This window comes from Aotus nancymaae, unplaced genomic scaffold, assembly GCF_030222135.1.
Source record: "Aotus nancymaae isolate 86718 unplaced genomic scaffold, 86718_ANA_hifiasm-v0.15.2.pri h1tg000020l, whole genome shotgun sequence".
Lineage (NCBI taxonomy): Eukaryota > Metazoa > Chordata > Mammalia > Primates > Aotidae > Aotus > Aotus nancymaae.
In genome coordinates, this window is record NW_026988432.1 from 41127401 (window position 1) to 41143284 (window position 15884).

Sequence of the window (15884 nt, forward strand, 5' to 3'; positions counted from 1 at the left end):
TAACTGGTGGGCAAAATTTTGAAGAGTGGAGGGGCTTTTGACCAGTGGTATTGAGCCTTGGTAGGGAGCTGGAACTGCAAAAACTGACATGAGGGTTGCTCATGACTGAGGTGATACAAGCTTTAGGGTGGTAGTGATGACACCGGTGGCAAGTAAAGGGTAAATAGTAAATTAAGGACAGAAAGGTGGGCCTTGTTGAATGAGGAAAATAGAGGGAAAGAAATAAAGTGGCTTTGGTCCACAGAGTAAGAAAAATGAGGTAAAGCATTGGTTCCCAAATACACCTATGCCATGGTGCCTCCTGAAAACATTTAATAGTGATGTTTATTTTAATGTGTGAATCAAAACCAAAGTGAGCACAACAAACCTATGATTACACAGACATTATTTCTTAGAATGAAGATGTTAAAAAAATGAGTTGATTTAAATATGATGTAAATAATAGTACAAGTGAGTTGTGGTAAAGAATGTTATGAAGGATGGTAGTTAGCTAATTGAAATTTGGAAAATAGTGATTAAAATTGGGGAGAGGTGGTATGAGGAAAATTTCTGGGGTTGTGAAAAAGCCTGTATCTTGATTTCAATGTTGGTTATATGGGTGGATACACATACTAACTGAAGTGTCTACTTAATATGAATTTTATGTTGTGCCTCAATTTAAAAACTTTAAGTAGCTATTGGCTAAAGTTGGGTAAGATGGAAAGAAAAGCAAAATTTGTAGAGCAAAAAGACACAAAGTTGTTTTTATTTGCTGATCTTATTTGTAGTGGAAATGATAGGTAAATTTATTTACATTCTCTGCTTTCCAAAAATAATTTTTAAAAGTGTGTAGCTAAATCAATATAAAGAAATTGCTTATGAATGTTGAATGTTTTGCTTATGAATGTTGCATTTCTTAAGAGATACATGCCTATATACATATGTGTGAAAGAGGTTTAATCATTCAAATGATAGAATTTTTCCTCTTTTGATATTTCATTGATCAGTTTTTTAAGTGTATTCTATATGTGTGATATGCAAATGGTCAGCAGGATGTTAAAGCAGTACATTGTTACATGGTCAAAAAATAGTAGTGAAAGTTTAGATACGAGAGAAGTAATTGGGGAAGGTTCGATGTATAGTTTGGGATTTCAGCTGGCACTTGGAAGTATGGAAAGAAATTGGGATCCTGGACAGGTAAGGGAGGAAAAACTTGGGCAAATGATTCTAAATAGGAATTTGTACCATATTTGGCTTTAAGGAAATTTTGTTCAGATTGGGCTTAATATCATAAAAATTCTATGTAGTTTAAAATAACTTTAATATATTTGCTGTGGTGGCCATATATTATTTGTAATCTTAAAAATCTGCTTCTTTTTTTTTTTTGAGACAGAGTCTCACTCTGTTGTCTACATTGGAGTGCAGTGGCACCATCATGGCTCATTGCAGCCTTGACCTCCTGGGCTCAGGTGACTCCCACTTTAGCCTCCTGTGTAGCTGGGACTATAAGTGCATGCCACCTATGTCTGGATAATTTTTGTACTTTTTGTAGAGACAAAAAGTTTCACTATATTGCCCAGGCTGGTCTCAAACTCCTGAGCTCAAGCATTTCACCCACCTAGGCCTCCCAAAATGCTGGGAATACAGGTATGACTCACTGTGCCTGGGTAATATTTTTAACCAAGTTGCATCACAGTGTGGATAATTTAATACAACTGCTATTCTGCAAAACATCTCAAATAGTTTTTGGTTGTATCTTTTTGAATAGCAAATGTTGTATCATTTGACCAGAAATAACTAAGAACTATTAATTTATTCATCAATTTTGATGTATCAAAATCAATTATGTTTCATGGTGCCTGGTGTTAATGAATCTTGAGCAGTTTATGTTCAGTTTTTAGTAAAAGGTGAAAGGTTCATATTACCTGAAGGGAAACCAGAGTGTTATCTTCAGTTTTTAAAGCCTCAGTTTTCTTATCTTTGAAACAGGAATAATGATACCTGTGTTTTAGCGTTTTCGTGAAGATTAAGATAAGAATGTATGCAAAACAGCTTTGATAATCTGGGAAAATGTTTAATTTGTCCATCAGTCTTTTTTTTTTAATGAAGTGTTTATTTTAGAACAATTTTAGGTTTACTATGAAGAGAGTATAGAAAATTCTCATACACTAGTTTCCCCTATTGTAACATCTTATATTAGTATGATACATTTGTCATAATTAGTGAACCAATATTATACATTATTGACTAAAGGCCACACTTAATTCAGATTTTCTTAATTTTTGCCTAATGTCCTTTTTTCTGTTCCAGGATCCCATCTAGAATGTCACATTCGCTTTGGTTGTCCTACTTCTCTTGGCTGTGATAGTTCCTCTGACTTTCCTTGTGTTTGATGACCTTGATAGATTTCAGCACTACTGGTCATGTCCCTCAGTTGGGATTTTCTGATGTTTTTCTCACAGCTAAAGTGGAGTCATGTGTTTCAGGGAGGAAGACCATAGAGGGAGACTGCCATTTTCATCCCATGACAAAGGAAATACTGTCAACATGAGTGATAGTGTTGATAGGACCTTTATCACATGGCTTAGGTATTTGTCAGGTTTCTCTTCTTTAAAGTTAGTCTTTTTTCCCTCCTTTTCATACTGTAGTCTTTGGAAGTCAGCCACCACAAACAGCCCACACTTAAGAAGTGGGAAACTTTTCAAATATGAAGTGCTGTACATGAGCCTTTTTCAGATATCAAATTACAATGAATTTTTTATTGTATTCTTTTATAAGAACTTGGAGAGCACCCAGGCGTGGTGGTTCATGCCTGTAATCCCAGTACTCTGGGAGGCCAAGGCGGGTGGATAACCTGACTTCGGGAGTTCGACGCCAGCCTGACCAAAATGGAGAAACCCCATCTCTACTAAAAATACAAAAAATATTAGCCAGATCAGCAATAGCGTATGCATCCTTCTTTGTTTGTTTGTTTGAGACAGGGTCTCATTCTGTTGCCCAGCCTGGAGTCTAGTGGTGTGATCTCCACTCGCTGCAAGCTGTGCCTCTTGGGTTCAAGTGATTCTCCTGCCTCAGCCTCCCGATTAGCTGGGATTACAGACACGCCCACCACACCCAGCTAATTATTGTATTTTTAGTAGAGATGAGGTTTCACCAAGTTGGCCAGGCTGGTCTCAAACTCCTGACCTCAGGTGATCTACCCGCCTCAGCTTCCAAAGTGCTGGGATTACAGGCATGAGCCACCTCACCTGGCTGTGTACATATATCCTTCCGAAGTGCACTTGAAACATTTTCTAGGATAGAACATGCTAGACCACAAATTAAGTCTCAGTAGATTTAAGAAGGTGTTATACAAAGGGTATCTTCTCTGACCACAATCCAATGAAATTAGAAATCACTATCAGCTGGGAACAGTGGCTCCTGCCTGTTAACCTAGCACTTTGGGAGGCCGAGGCTGACAGATCACAAAGTCAGAAGTTCAAGATCAGCCTGGTCAGCATAGTGAAACCCTTCTCTACTAAAAATACAAAAAAATTAGTCTAGCGTGGTGGCAGGTGCCTGTAATCCCAGCTACTCAGGAGGCTGAGGCGGGAGAATTGCTTGAAACTGGGAGGTAGAGGTTGTGGTGAGCCAAGACCGAGCCACTGAGACTGTCTCATAAATAAATAAACACACACACACACACACACAAAAATTACCTGGGCATGGTGGCGCACACACCTGTAGTCCCAGCTACTCGGGAGGCTGAGGCAGGAGAATTGCTTGAGGCAGAAGTTGCAGTGAGCTGAGATCAAACCACTGTACTCCAGCCTGGGCCAAAGAGCAAGACTCTGTTTCAAAAAAAAGAAAAAGAAATAAATAATTCTCAGCTGCTCGGGAGGCTGAGGCAGGAGAATTGCTTGAACCCAGGAGGCAGAGGTTGCGGTAAGCTGAGAGATTTCGCCATTGCACTCCAGCCTGGGCAACGAGAGCAAAACTCCATCTCAAAAAAAAAAAAAAAAAAACTTGGAGAGCAGGTATTCTTAGTTAAGGATAATTACTGGGTTATTCAGATAATGGATGTGAATGGTATTGTTCCTGAAGGGTTGGATTACATTTACTGTATCCAAAGCATCTATTGAGCAAGCCTGTATTTTCCTAAGAAAAAAGTGGGGAACTTTCCAAATACAAGCTCACTACTCTATCTTGGTATCTACTACTCTGTCTTTTACTGCTCTTTTCATGATCCTTTTCAACATTGGACACATTTCAGCATTTTGCTGTTAGGTCACTTCTCTTCCTTCCTGTGTATACTATGATTCTCAACCAGGAGAGGGAGGAGGGTCGTGCCATCTTGTGGGTGGACACATTAGAATTATGGGAGGTAGTGTGCTATGATGGAAAATATAGAAAATTAGGTTCAGTATACATGTATTTTTACTAAAACCACAAAAAATAAAGTTTGACAAAATCTTGGCTCATGGAAGATGTGCAGAAGAGTAGAGAAGGGAGGGGCAAAATGATTGAGAAACACTATTGTAGATTGTTTATATAAACCTAAGTGACTTATATTCTTCTCTTGGTTTTAGCTAGAACTTACTTGTGAGTTATAAAGCCTAAATCTTTATTTGTAGCTCAGAATACTATAATCACATTTCCAAGTGCCTACTAGAAATCCTGTGGATAACTCACACTTAACATGCTTAAAACTGAACCCTGTATCTTTCTCCAAAGGAGTTTGTGCCCCTGTCTTTGCTCTCTCAGGTAACAGCCCCAGTACCCACCTGCTTATGAAGCCTGAACCCTCATTATTCCTCACAGCAGAACCACAACCAATTCCTGCTGATTTTTCTTTCTAAACATTGTTTTAGTCTTTTAAATTAAGGTATTATGTGCATATAATGTAGTTTATAAAGGACATTGCTCTATCCTTACTATGATTGGTTTGGTTCAGGCCCTAGTCCTTTCTTTCCTGGAGAATTGCAGGAAGATCCTAGCTGGGTTTCTTGCTTAGATGTTTCCTCGTCTGTGCACACTCTAGGATGGTCCTCTCTGGACTTACCTGTGACCACATTTGGAAAGAGCATGAATCTCCCTGCTTTGTGCCATGCACTGTGGTAATAGTGAATTGCCATGGACGTATCTATTTTACTGCCTGCTACTTCCTTCAGACCAAATTTGAGTCAGGACCCTGGAACTGAGATGGGTATAGTGGGAAGCTTTCCTCTGAGTGATACCCTGCTCTGGCTGCTGAGCTTTTGGAGAAGGGGAGGGGTGTAGCAGCCTGAGGTCTCGCTTGCCTCTTCTGCTTTGGAGCCACTTCCTCATGAGTCGGGGGTGAGGCTTATCAGGGCCCTAGTATTCTCAGTCCTCCACGCATAAGGAAGAACTTCTGATCTGAGAGTAGGGGCTGGGCAGAAGCAGGGATTCCTCAGGCTCTTGCCTGCTCTGGCTCAGGAATTAGCTTCAGCACCAGGTAGCTGGGGGTAGGATGAGAGGTGCTCTTTCTGGGAATAAAGCCCTCCCGCTGGAAGTTGCAGGGAGAGTGATCCTCTGTTCTCGGCTGCAGCAGCCTGGAGTGGAGCCTCCTTGTACTTAGATGGGAGGGCACAGGAAGGGAGCAATCCTGCTTCAAACACCAGAGACTCTTGCCATTCTTACTGAGTTTTCATAGATGTTCTTGCCAAATTTTAGTTAAGGTTTGTGAAAATAAATATGTAATTTTTCTTGCCCAAACTCAATAATACCTGAACATCTTGTATGTCAAGGTTAAGCATATTAATATTTTAATCCTCTTTCTACAGGTGTGAAGCAACAGCTAAAGATTGTGGTTTTTCTTAATGATAATAGTTTACCTGGTGATATATTTCCAAAGCTCATCTTTTGATGCTAAAACTCACACTATAATTTTTTTTTAATTTGGCATTAACTGAGTATAGTATCTAGTCCTACGTAGGTCATTATTAGCTAAGAAGTTCTTTCAATCTGTATATGCTAATGAAAGTGGTTTGATGTTACAGGAGTACAAGCGCAAGCTAGCCAGAGTTTCCCTGGTGCGCAAAGAACTCAGGTCCCGGATCCAGAGCCTGCCAGACTTATCTCGATTGCCGAATGTCACTGGCAGCCACATGCACCTGCCCTTTGCGGGAGACATCTACAGTGAAGATTGATGGGCCAGCCTCTTTCCAGGTCCCAGGACTTTGCAAGAGATGGAGACAGGTTAGGTGGATAGTCCTGTAGTGTTATTTTTGTACATTGTTAAGAGAGAAACACTAACAAAAGGAATGACAAGTAATTTATAAAATTGTTTAAAATGTTGGTTTGTTTACTATTTTATTGGTAAATTAACATGACTTAGTTTGAACAAAGTGATAATTTGTGTGTATTAATAAGCTCACAAATAGTGATTATTTTCAAAAAATCTTTTTGTAAATTTTTTTTTTTTTTGATCCAGGGCCTTGTGAGAAATTCCATGTTTCTATTTCTTCAGGTATTTTCAATTGTTTTTCTTTATTTTCTTCAGCATCTAATCACTGAATACTACATAATTCCTAAAGGGGAAGAATTAATCAGTAGTTGATTGAGACTTTATTATGGTGTAGTTAGGACTTGATTGTAGAAGGGACTAAATGTTCCAACATAATCTTCACCCTTCTCCCCAAACAAAATATCTGTTCTGTGTCTCTACATGCCTTTGATTCCCTCTGTCGATAATTTAACATTAAACATGAATGTCACCTTGAGGGGCAGATGAAAGTCTAGAGAACTGTTCCTTAATAGCATTGCAAAAGTTCCATTCCAACTGCCAATGTAGTTGGATTTATTTTTTAGGATTTTTAAAGTGTTAAGTAGCGATTCCCTTGATTAAGCTGTTTGTAATTATTTGAGTAGATTCATAATGAAAATGCTTTGGAAATGTTATCAATTTTGACATTCTAACGAGGACAACTTTGGTTCTGGAATTGGTTTCTACTTGTCAAATCAGTCTCCTTTTAACATAATTGGTCCCTTTAACAGAAAGCCATCTATGGGACTAAAAGACACATGAAATAATGATACTTTTATTATTCCCTTACTCATACAACTTTTAAAAATAGTATTTTTAGCTCTAATAGCTCAAGAACACAATATTCGTTAATGTTCAGCAAAGTAGCCTGAGACATTTTAAATGCTTCCTTAAGGTTTTTGAATGACTGTATATTTGGCAATTAAGCAGTGCCACACTACAGGGTAGATATGGTAAATTTTATATTTGTATATTTACAATTATCAAAACAAATGTACTTTTACCTTTTATTTCTAACCCTGTGTGTTAGAGCAGTTGCATGCTCTCCTGCCTTTTAAATCACATTGTTAAGCTGTGGATTTGTACTCAGTAATAACTTAGGATAAATATTTTTTTTATTCATTGCTTTACATAGTAGACATTTTTCTTTTTGTAAGTAGATTCAAATTAGATAGTCAATAAAACATCTTTAAAATCCCACAAGCCAATTATGTCTCACTAGTGTGAATGACTTCACTGTTTCTTTCTCAGTATTAGAAATTTTAGTTAAAATGAATTATATATGAAGAAGGCAGACATTTATTTTTAATAGCCAAGTAGTTCTGCAAATAGTTCTTTTAACAATTTGACTTCTCTCCAAAACAGAGACACATAGAAGTAGTGCCAATCCATGCACTACTACTACTAATTCATGGCTTATATTCCAAAGCTTTTTAGTCAGCTTTTGGGACTTGGGGGTGCATTTTCTCACAGAAACAATAGTAGTTAGGTTCCCTAACACTACCACTGATAGCTCACCTGGGAATTGAATCCACTTAACCACGAATGTCCTTAACTTGTAACGTGGTTCACAGGTTACTGATTGTAGATCCTGACCAGCATTTGAAACACTGCTCTCACTAGGACACAGCACGCAGCAGCCACACTCACACACTGGGATGTCTGCCTATGCTGTGTACGTCTGTCTCTAGGTGTAGGAAATGGAAGAAAAAGATTCAGTGAAGTGGGGAGGTGACAAATGCACAATTATGAAACCTGGTTGTACATGCTATGAATACTAATAAGTTTGTTTTTATTGTTGTTAATGTGAAAGCAAAAACTTGTATGTTAACTTATTTTCAATATCTTGACCTTATTTATGATCTGCTAAAGTGTGATTTATCCATTCAAAATATATATATTTTTTCCATTTAAAACTAATTTATAAACTGCATACTCCTGGGAAGATTTGAAATCTTTTAGAAGTTTGTTGAAATATTTTCACCATTTCAGACAGACTTCTGACTTAGATACTGATTTTAATGCCAGTATCTGCTCTAAATATTTATGATAAAAATGCATTATTTTTTTAAAGAGCTTGATGAGATTTGTGATAAGTGATAGTACTCAAGAACCTGAATCCCACCTCTCAACCAATCCTCCACAAACTTCAGTTGTTGGTTAACTTATTAACTGAAAACAGAGAGTACAGTCTGGTTTAGAAGTCATCTTTTCAGCCTTATGATAGTTAACATGGTAAGCCTTAGCAGGAAACATTTTTCCTAAAAGGAAGACTTCATTTTCTCAAGAAATGGGGTTAGTTGGGGGTATTATAATACCAAATTCTAAATCATGAGCATTTTCTCCACTGTGTACCTGAGGCAAATCATGCATCTTTGAGTGCGGTTTGGTCTGGCCCCTCAAGAGAAAAGCATGACGTCATAGGGCTACTGTGGTTTGAATGGATACCATCACTCTTTTCTCCACATACAGTGCAGAGAGCTGTCTGGAGTGGCAATATGAACAGATTCCCGGGCGCTCCTTCTCTCCTTCCATCACTACAGTAAGTAAAAGGACCATAGAGGGGAACCAGGAATCAGAGAATCAGCTGTGCTCTATAGCCAACCTCCCTGTCTTGGAAAACCATTCCAGATGCAGCTATTTTGGTATCTCGTCTCACATGCACTCTGAATCAGGGTTTTTCTATAAGAAATCTTTCAGAATCAGACCTGGGCATCTTGATTTGCAACATTAAAATAACAAAACTAAGTTGTCAATTATCACTGTAGATGAGCAACTCATCTTTTTAAAATACAGTTACTGAACTGATTCTGAGAAATCTTTAGAGAGGAAAAAAAAACAGTACAAATTAACTAATTGGGAAAGTTAGAATGTCCTTTCTGAATTTTTCATTAAAAAATTATATTATATGAAATAACATAAAGCTACTAAACTGCTTTGTATTCTATTAAGAAATAGCTCCTAAAGATGTAGTCTTGTTTCATAGTTGTTACACTATGTCAAAGCTTAAAGTGTAAGCCCAATTCTTCTCTGTATAGAAAGGAAACATTGTGTTACTTAATGAATTATTTATACAGAGCATTTGTTGCCAACTGTTACTCCAGCCATCCACACAGGAGTCTGTTCTGAGGTGGCAATAGCACATGGGAAGATGAACTTTCCCTGTTTGTTTACCCGTTTTTCTTTGGCTGTATCTGATGACAGTATAAGATGTTCTTAATAAAGTTTTATGTTCTTTTTGAAAAATGTGTAGGTTTTTTTGTGAATCTGATTCATTGGATATAGGGTGGGAAGGGGAAAGATTAATGGACTGGGAAGGAAGCAGAGTACTGGAAGTAAGTCTGATGTTATGTTAGAGACTGCTGAAGGAGATTACTTGGCCAGTAGTTACCAAACTTGAATGAACGTCAGAATTACCTAGAGCAAGCTCCTAGAGCAAGCTTGTCCAACCTGTGGTCTGTACACAACCCATGATGGCTTTGAGTGCAGTGCAACACACATTTGTAAACTAAAACATTATGAGATTTTTTTTCAGCTTATTAGCTATTGTTAGTGTATTTTATGTGTGGCCCAAGACAATTCTTTTTCCAGTGTGACCCAGGGAAGCCAAAAGATTGGACACCCCTGACCTAGAGTATGTATAACTACAGAGAATTGGGCCCCACTCCCAGAGCTTCTGATTCAGTAGGTCTGGGGTGCAGCCTGATGGTTTACAGTTCAAACAACTTGATGCTGATGCCACTGGGGTTAGAGACCACATTCTGACAACCACTGCTCTAAATAAATTCCAGTTAATAAGATAATCAAGTATGGGTTTTACAGTTCATTATTAGCAAGTTCCTAATGGGAAAAGAGTAAGACCATATTTTCTTTTGTGGTCCACTTAGCAGTGCTTTATTAATTGCTTTTGAGTGAACAGATTCAATTGGTACTTTCAACTTCCTGGAACCCATGCCCTTTCACCACTCCTTGAATTTAAAGCAAAATTGAAAATACTAGAAATCTGTGAGAATCTCCAGGGCAGTGTTTGCCAAACTTCTTTGATAAACTCAGTTGGAGCATTTACAAAAAGGATACAAACCTACTGAGGCAAAATTTTTGTGATTCTTACCATCTAGAAAGTTGGGGAGATGTAATCCTCTGGCCAGCACCCCTGGTTCTCTACTCCTGGGTGGCATCTGGTCTCTATCTGAATTCAGATACTTCCCATTCCCATCCACTTGTTTTGTCTCTGCAATAGTAGGTTTCATACAGTGGAACCATAGCCAGAGATTGTTTCAGAAGATTTGGGATAGATCCAGAAGTCTGCATTTTAAGCTACCCAGATGATTCTAATGCAGGTAGTTCATAGACTGCATTTTGAGAAACATGACCTACAAAGCAATGTATGGTCCATAACATATAATAATGGTAGCTCACACATATATGGTACTTACTGTGCACCAGGAACTGCTCTCAGCACCTCACATATTCTTTGTGGTAAATACGCTCATTATTCCACTTTTATATCTGGGCAATGAAAATAATAGAAGTTCTCTGTGACTGTGAACGAGTCAGATGGTGAAGAGAAGATTCAAACATGGTTGACTGTAAGCCAGTGCTCCTTAACCACTACAAGATGCTGCCTCTTACATTGGTACGTTGTGTTGCAGCTCTGCCATCACCAAATCTACATTTTGCATAACATGTCATGTGATAGTGAAATTAACATTATCCAAGTATTCAAACTAAAAAGCAACATGTCAGCTAAAAGCACTGCTGAAGGATGGGGGCTTGTGGGAGGATGTTATACTCACTTTTTTTTTTTTAGTTAAAATGTACATTGCAGTATATACATATGATAAATTTTTAACCATTTTTAAATGTACTCTAGCATTAAGTACATTGACATTATTGTGCAACGATCACCACCATCCATGTCTCGAACTTTTTCATCTTCCCCACCTGAAACTCTGGACCCTGTGAACAGTAACTCCTCACACCACCCTTTTTCCCACCAGCTGCTGGCAACAACTGCTCTCCTTTGTGTCTCCGTGGATTTGACTTCTTTAGGTACCTCATATAAATTGAGTTATAAAATATTTGTTCTTTTTAGGACTGACTTATTACAGTTAATGTCTTCAAGGTTCACCCATGAAGGAAATGTCAGAATTTCCTTCCTTTTTAATGCTGAAAAATATTCCAGTGTGTGTATGTGTATACACCATGGTTTGTTCATTCATCCACTGATGAACACTTGCATTTGCTTCCACCTTATGGCTGTTTATGAATAAAGCTACAATGAATGTCAGTGTACAAATATCTGTTTGAATCCCTACTTTCATTTCCAATTGTTTTTTCAAAGCAATTATTTGTATTCACATCAACAAAGCAGAGTTAGAGTGAACTATTGCTAGGGATATTCCAGATAACATATTCCTCTAAGCCAGTGGGTTTATTAGGCCAGCAGCATTAGCTTCAGTTGGGGACTTCTTAAAAGTGCAAATTCTTGGGCCCCCAGACTTAACGCAATCAGAAAATCTGAGGCTGGGATCCAGCAACATATCTTTTTACCTAGCCCTCTAGGTAATTATGATGACCATTTAAGTTCCAGGTCCGTTTTTGGAACCACTGTTAGAGGCATCCAACACGTTACCTCAAATAGACTTCTCTCACATATGGCAAACTTTTAGAGGGAGGAAAAGGACTTTCTGTTCCAACAAAAGCAATTGTAATAGCAGGCCTTCCTGACAAGCCAAAAAATGCTTTTCATCTGCCTTATTTTTAACTTTACATGTGCAGGATGTGCACGTTTGTTACATGGGTAAATGTGTGCCATGGTTGTTTGCTACACCTGTCAACCCTTCACCCAGGTATTAAGCCCTGCATGCATTAGCTATTCTTCCTGATGTTCTCCTTCCTTATCTGCCTTATTTTAAGCTTAAGAACCCCACTCTCGACCTAGGCAAATTCCTCTGTATTTTCCTATTTCATTTCTCTGTCTAGCACAGTTCTTACAGTTCTTCTGAGGATGGCAGAGTGAAAGAGAAACAGAAATGCAGTTTGGGATCTGACCGTAAGAGACTCAGTAGCCCTTGGTATAACTACACCACCGCAGGTTTTTAGGATGACATAAAAAATGGAAACTATATTTTAATGTCTCTTCGATAAATGGATCACAGACTAAAGTAATTTGCGATGAATTGTAGAATTATACATATCTTTGAATTCTGTGCTTCATGGAAAAGGTATAAAACAAATTTTGAATTAATATAAATGATATTGTGATTGTTTGGTTAGTTTTGTCATCTTTTTTTTTTTTAGTAGAGTTGGGGGTCTTGCTGTGTTGACCAGGCTGGTCTCAAACTCTGGCCACAAGTGATCTTCTTGCCTTGGCCACCCAAATTGCTGGGATTACAGGTGTGAGACACCACACCCAGCCAGTTTTATCATCTTTTTAAAGCCATATTTCTTTGTTCAGTGAAGGAAATTTCATGTTACTTAATGGAAATACAAGGTAAGTGAGAGATTTTAAGAGGTTTAAATCATACATTAAAGCATGCCGTTTTTCAAAATACTCTGTTACTATTTATCTATTGTCTTTTTTTTCTAGCTCTTATTTTTCCCATAAAAATACAAGATTAGCAGAGTGCCCATGAGGTGTTTGATTCTTTTAGAGGTATTTTTCTCTTTTCATTATGCTGCCATCAGGTGGGAAGTAGTGCCTTGGTTGTGGTTTTGTGATTTAAATTGCTAGGCTGAAGCAGGAATGTGCTAAACTGAGGGAAGTTAAAGTCTGTTTTCATTCTGCATTCTGAGCTGGTGTTTGTGTGCTGCAGGACCCCTGGTGAGCTTCATGTCAAATTCTTTGTATCCCTATCTAGCTAATAGCTGTGGGTGCCCAAGTTACAGGCAGATGTCATCGGTGCTTAGCATTCTCCATGTTTGAGTTTCTAGTCTCTTCATGTCTTGGCTAGTGTGATGAAGAAAGATTGCAACTTCTTTCTAGTTTCTGTCTCTTTGATTTCTTGCTTTTATATCCATTGATGGAATAGAGCAATTATAGTTGTGGTAAAATTTTATACCAGTAGCATAAAGAACCATCTTTTTCTACTTGGGCCTAATTTTCCCACCAGGAACCAGTAAGCTAACTGCTAGTGGTGAACTTACTGATTGGTTAAAATATAATTTTAACCAGTTTTTGCAGTATGGCATAAAGCTTTGGGCTCGAAAAATCTTTTTTTTTTTTTTAAAGAATACCACTTAGAAACAGAAAACTTAATTTTTTTAAATATAAGGAAAGTTTTCAGTATGAATTTTTAAAAGCTCTATTTTTTTTTTTGAGACGGAGTTCCGCTCGTTACCCAAGCTGGAGTGCAATGGCACGATCTCGGCTCACCGCAACCTCCGCCTCCTGGGTTCAGGCAATTCTTCTGCCTCAGCCTCCTGAGTAGCTGGGATTACAGGCATGCGCCACCATGCCCAGCTAATTTTTTGTGTTAGTAGAGAAGGGGTTTCACCACGTTGACCAGGATGGTCTCAATCTCTTGACCTTGTGATCCACCCGCCTCAGCCTCCCAAAGTGCTGGGATTATGGGCTTGAGCCACTGCGCCCGGCCTAAAGCTCTATATTAATATTTAAATTAGTTTATAAGTTCTTATAAAGTAAGATGATTTCTTTTTTAGATAACCAAGGGGAATATTTAAGCAATTTTATTTTCAGCTGTTTCTTAATTGTCATAGATGAAATAAAATATTCATTAGATGTATTTTTGGTAGTTAATAACCTTTCAATATTGTAATGAGGTTAGATACAATGAGGATATTTACCAAGCATTTGTTTTTTGTCATTTTACAAATTGTAAATACTTTTATTACAGAAAGTTACAGCCATCATTATACATAATTTGGTTAAAATATTCTTCAGTTTCATTTTATTTTGGACTCTGATTTGGCTTCCACCTTTGTTTATTGCTTATAATATATATTACTTGGAACATGTTCCTCTTTCTGGTCAACAGAGCAAGACCCCCCAACTCTATTAAAAAAAATCATGGGGGAGAGGAAGCAAGATGGCCGAAAAGACACAACTCCGGATCACAACACCCAGCAAGAGAAATGCAGAAATCGAGAGATCTCCTAGCTCCAACCAAGGTACCAGGTGCATTTCAACGGGTCTGGTCAGACGGTGAGCAAAGCCCAGACAAGGCAGACTGAGGCGGGGACAGGTGCTGCCTCACCCAGAAAGAGTATCTGACCAGTGAGTCAGAGGCTAACCCTCCGGCACCCCAGTCCAGATACAGTGCTTCCCCCAAAGCCTCAGCAATCCACAGAACAGGGGATCTTTGCCAGTCAAGTGCCAGGAATTACAAGTGCAGAGTTGAATAATAATCCAGGATGGTGTCTGAATGGTGTCCTGGATTGTAGCACAGATCTAAGCAAATGCATAAGCCCATAAGCCAACCGGGAGAGCCTGCGGAACGAGCTCTCACCCCCGAGAGAGGGAGCTGACGGCAGGAAGACAGACAAACTGGGTGGCCTGTCCGCCATGACCGGAGAGAGAGGGAGCTAAAAGCAGGGAGACAGACCATGTGGCAGGGCGGGCCCCTACCCTGCCCCACAAACCCCAGAGGGCTGAAGTATTAACTATAGTGGGTTATGTAGCCAGCGCCTCAGTCTGAGCTGAACCCTGAATGATCCAGCTCTGGAGGAGGAAAGGCACAACCCACCTTAAAGAGGCAGAACCAGGCTTCACGTTTTAACAACACGGGAAGCCTACATAGCAATGGGACGATGTTCTTGACCACCCAGCAGCACCTCCAGGTCACTGGAAGAGGCAGGCCTAACCTCCCATTGTAAACAAAAAAGACACAGGAAGCCTACCTAGCAACCTGAAGGAGTCCCTAGAAACCCAGTAGCACCTCGACAGGCAGACAAGCGACCTTATCAAGCAGCTCCCTGAGATCAGAGCTAGATAAATCCACGAAGATGGGAAAAAAACAGCACAAAAAAGCTGAAACCATCAAAGACCAGAACGCCTCTTCTCCTTCAAGGGATCACAGCTCCTCATCAACATGAGAACACAACATGACCGAGAAAGAGTGCGACAAATTGACAGAAACAGGCTTCAGAGATGGGTAATAACAAACTTTTCTGAGCTAAAGGAAAACGTTCTAACCCATTGCAAAGAAACTAAAAACCCTGAGAAAAGGTTAGACGAAATGCTAACTAGAATAACTATCTTAGAGAAGAACATAAACAACTTGATGGAGTTGAAAAACAGCACAAGAACTACATGAAGCAAACACAAGTTTTAATAGCCAAATCAATCAAGCAGAAGAAAGGATATCAGAGATTGAAGATCAACTCAATGAAATAAGAGACGGCAACGCAAGAGAAAAAAGAGTGAAATGAAATGAACAAAGCCTCCAAGAAATAAGGGATTACGTGAAAAGATCTAATCTACTCCTGATCAGTGTACCTGAATATGACAGGGAGAATGAATCCAAGCTGGAAAACACGCTCCAGGATATTATCCAGGAGAACTTCCCCAGCCTATCAAGGCAGGCCAACATTCAAATCCAAGAAATACAGAGAACTCCACAAAGGTATTCCTCAAGAAGAGCAACCCCAAAATATATATCAAAAATATATCAAAAAG

At 38.9% G+C, this 15884-nt stretch overlaps 1 protein-coding gene across 3 annotated transcripts in view; it reads left to right on the plus strand.

Moving 5' to 3' along the window:
* Positions 1–9494, plus strand: part of RPRD1A (regulation of nuclear pre-mRNA domain containing 1A) — a 73227-nt gene extending 63733 nt beyond the window's left edge. Inside the window, exons 7-8 of one of the 3 annotated variants that reach the window (XM_012447265.2) lie at positions 5979–6177; positions 8717–9484. In XM_012447265.2, the coding sequence (XP_012302688.1) occupies positions 5979–6128 (150 nt within the window). In that variant the 3' untranslated portion in view covers positions 6129–6177; positions 8717–9484. Of the gene's footprint in view, positions 1–5978 lie in introns of all 3 variants that reach the window. The other 2 variants (XM_012447264.2, XM_012447266.2) reach the window with 2 other exon arrangements.
* Positions 9495–15884: the final 6390 nt, after the last annotated feature.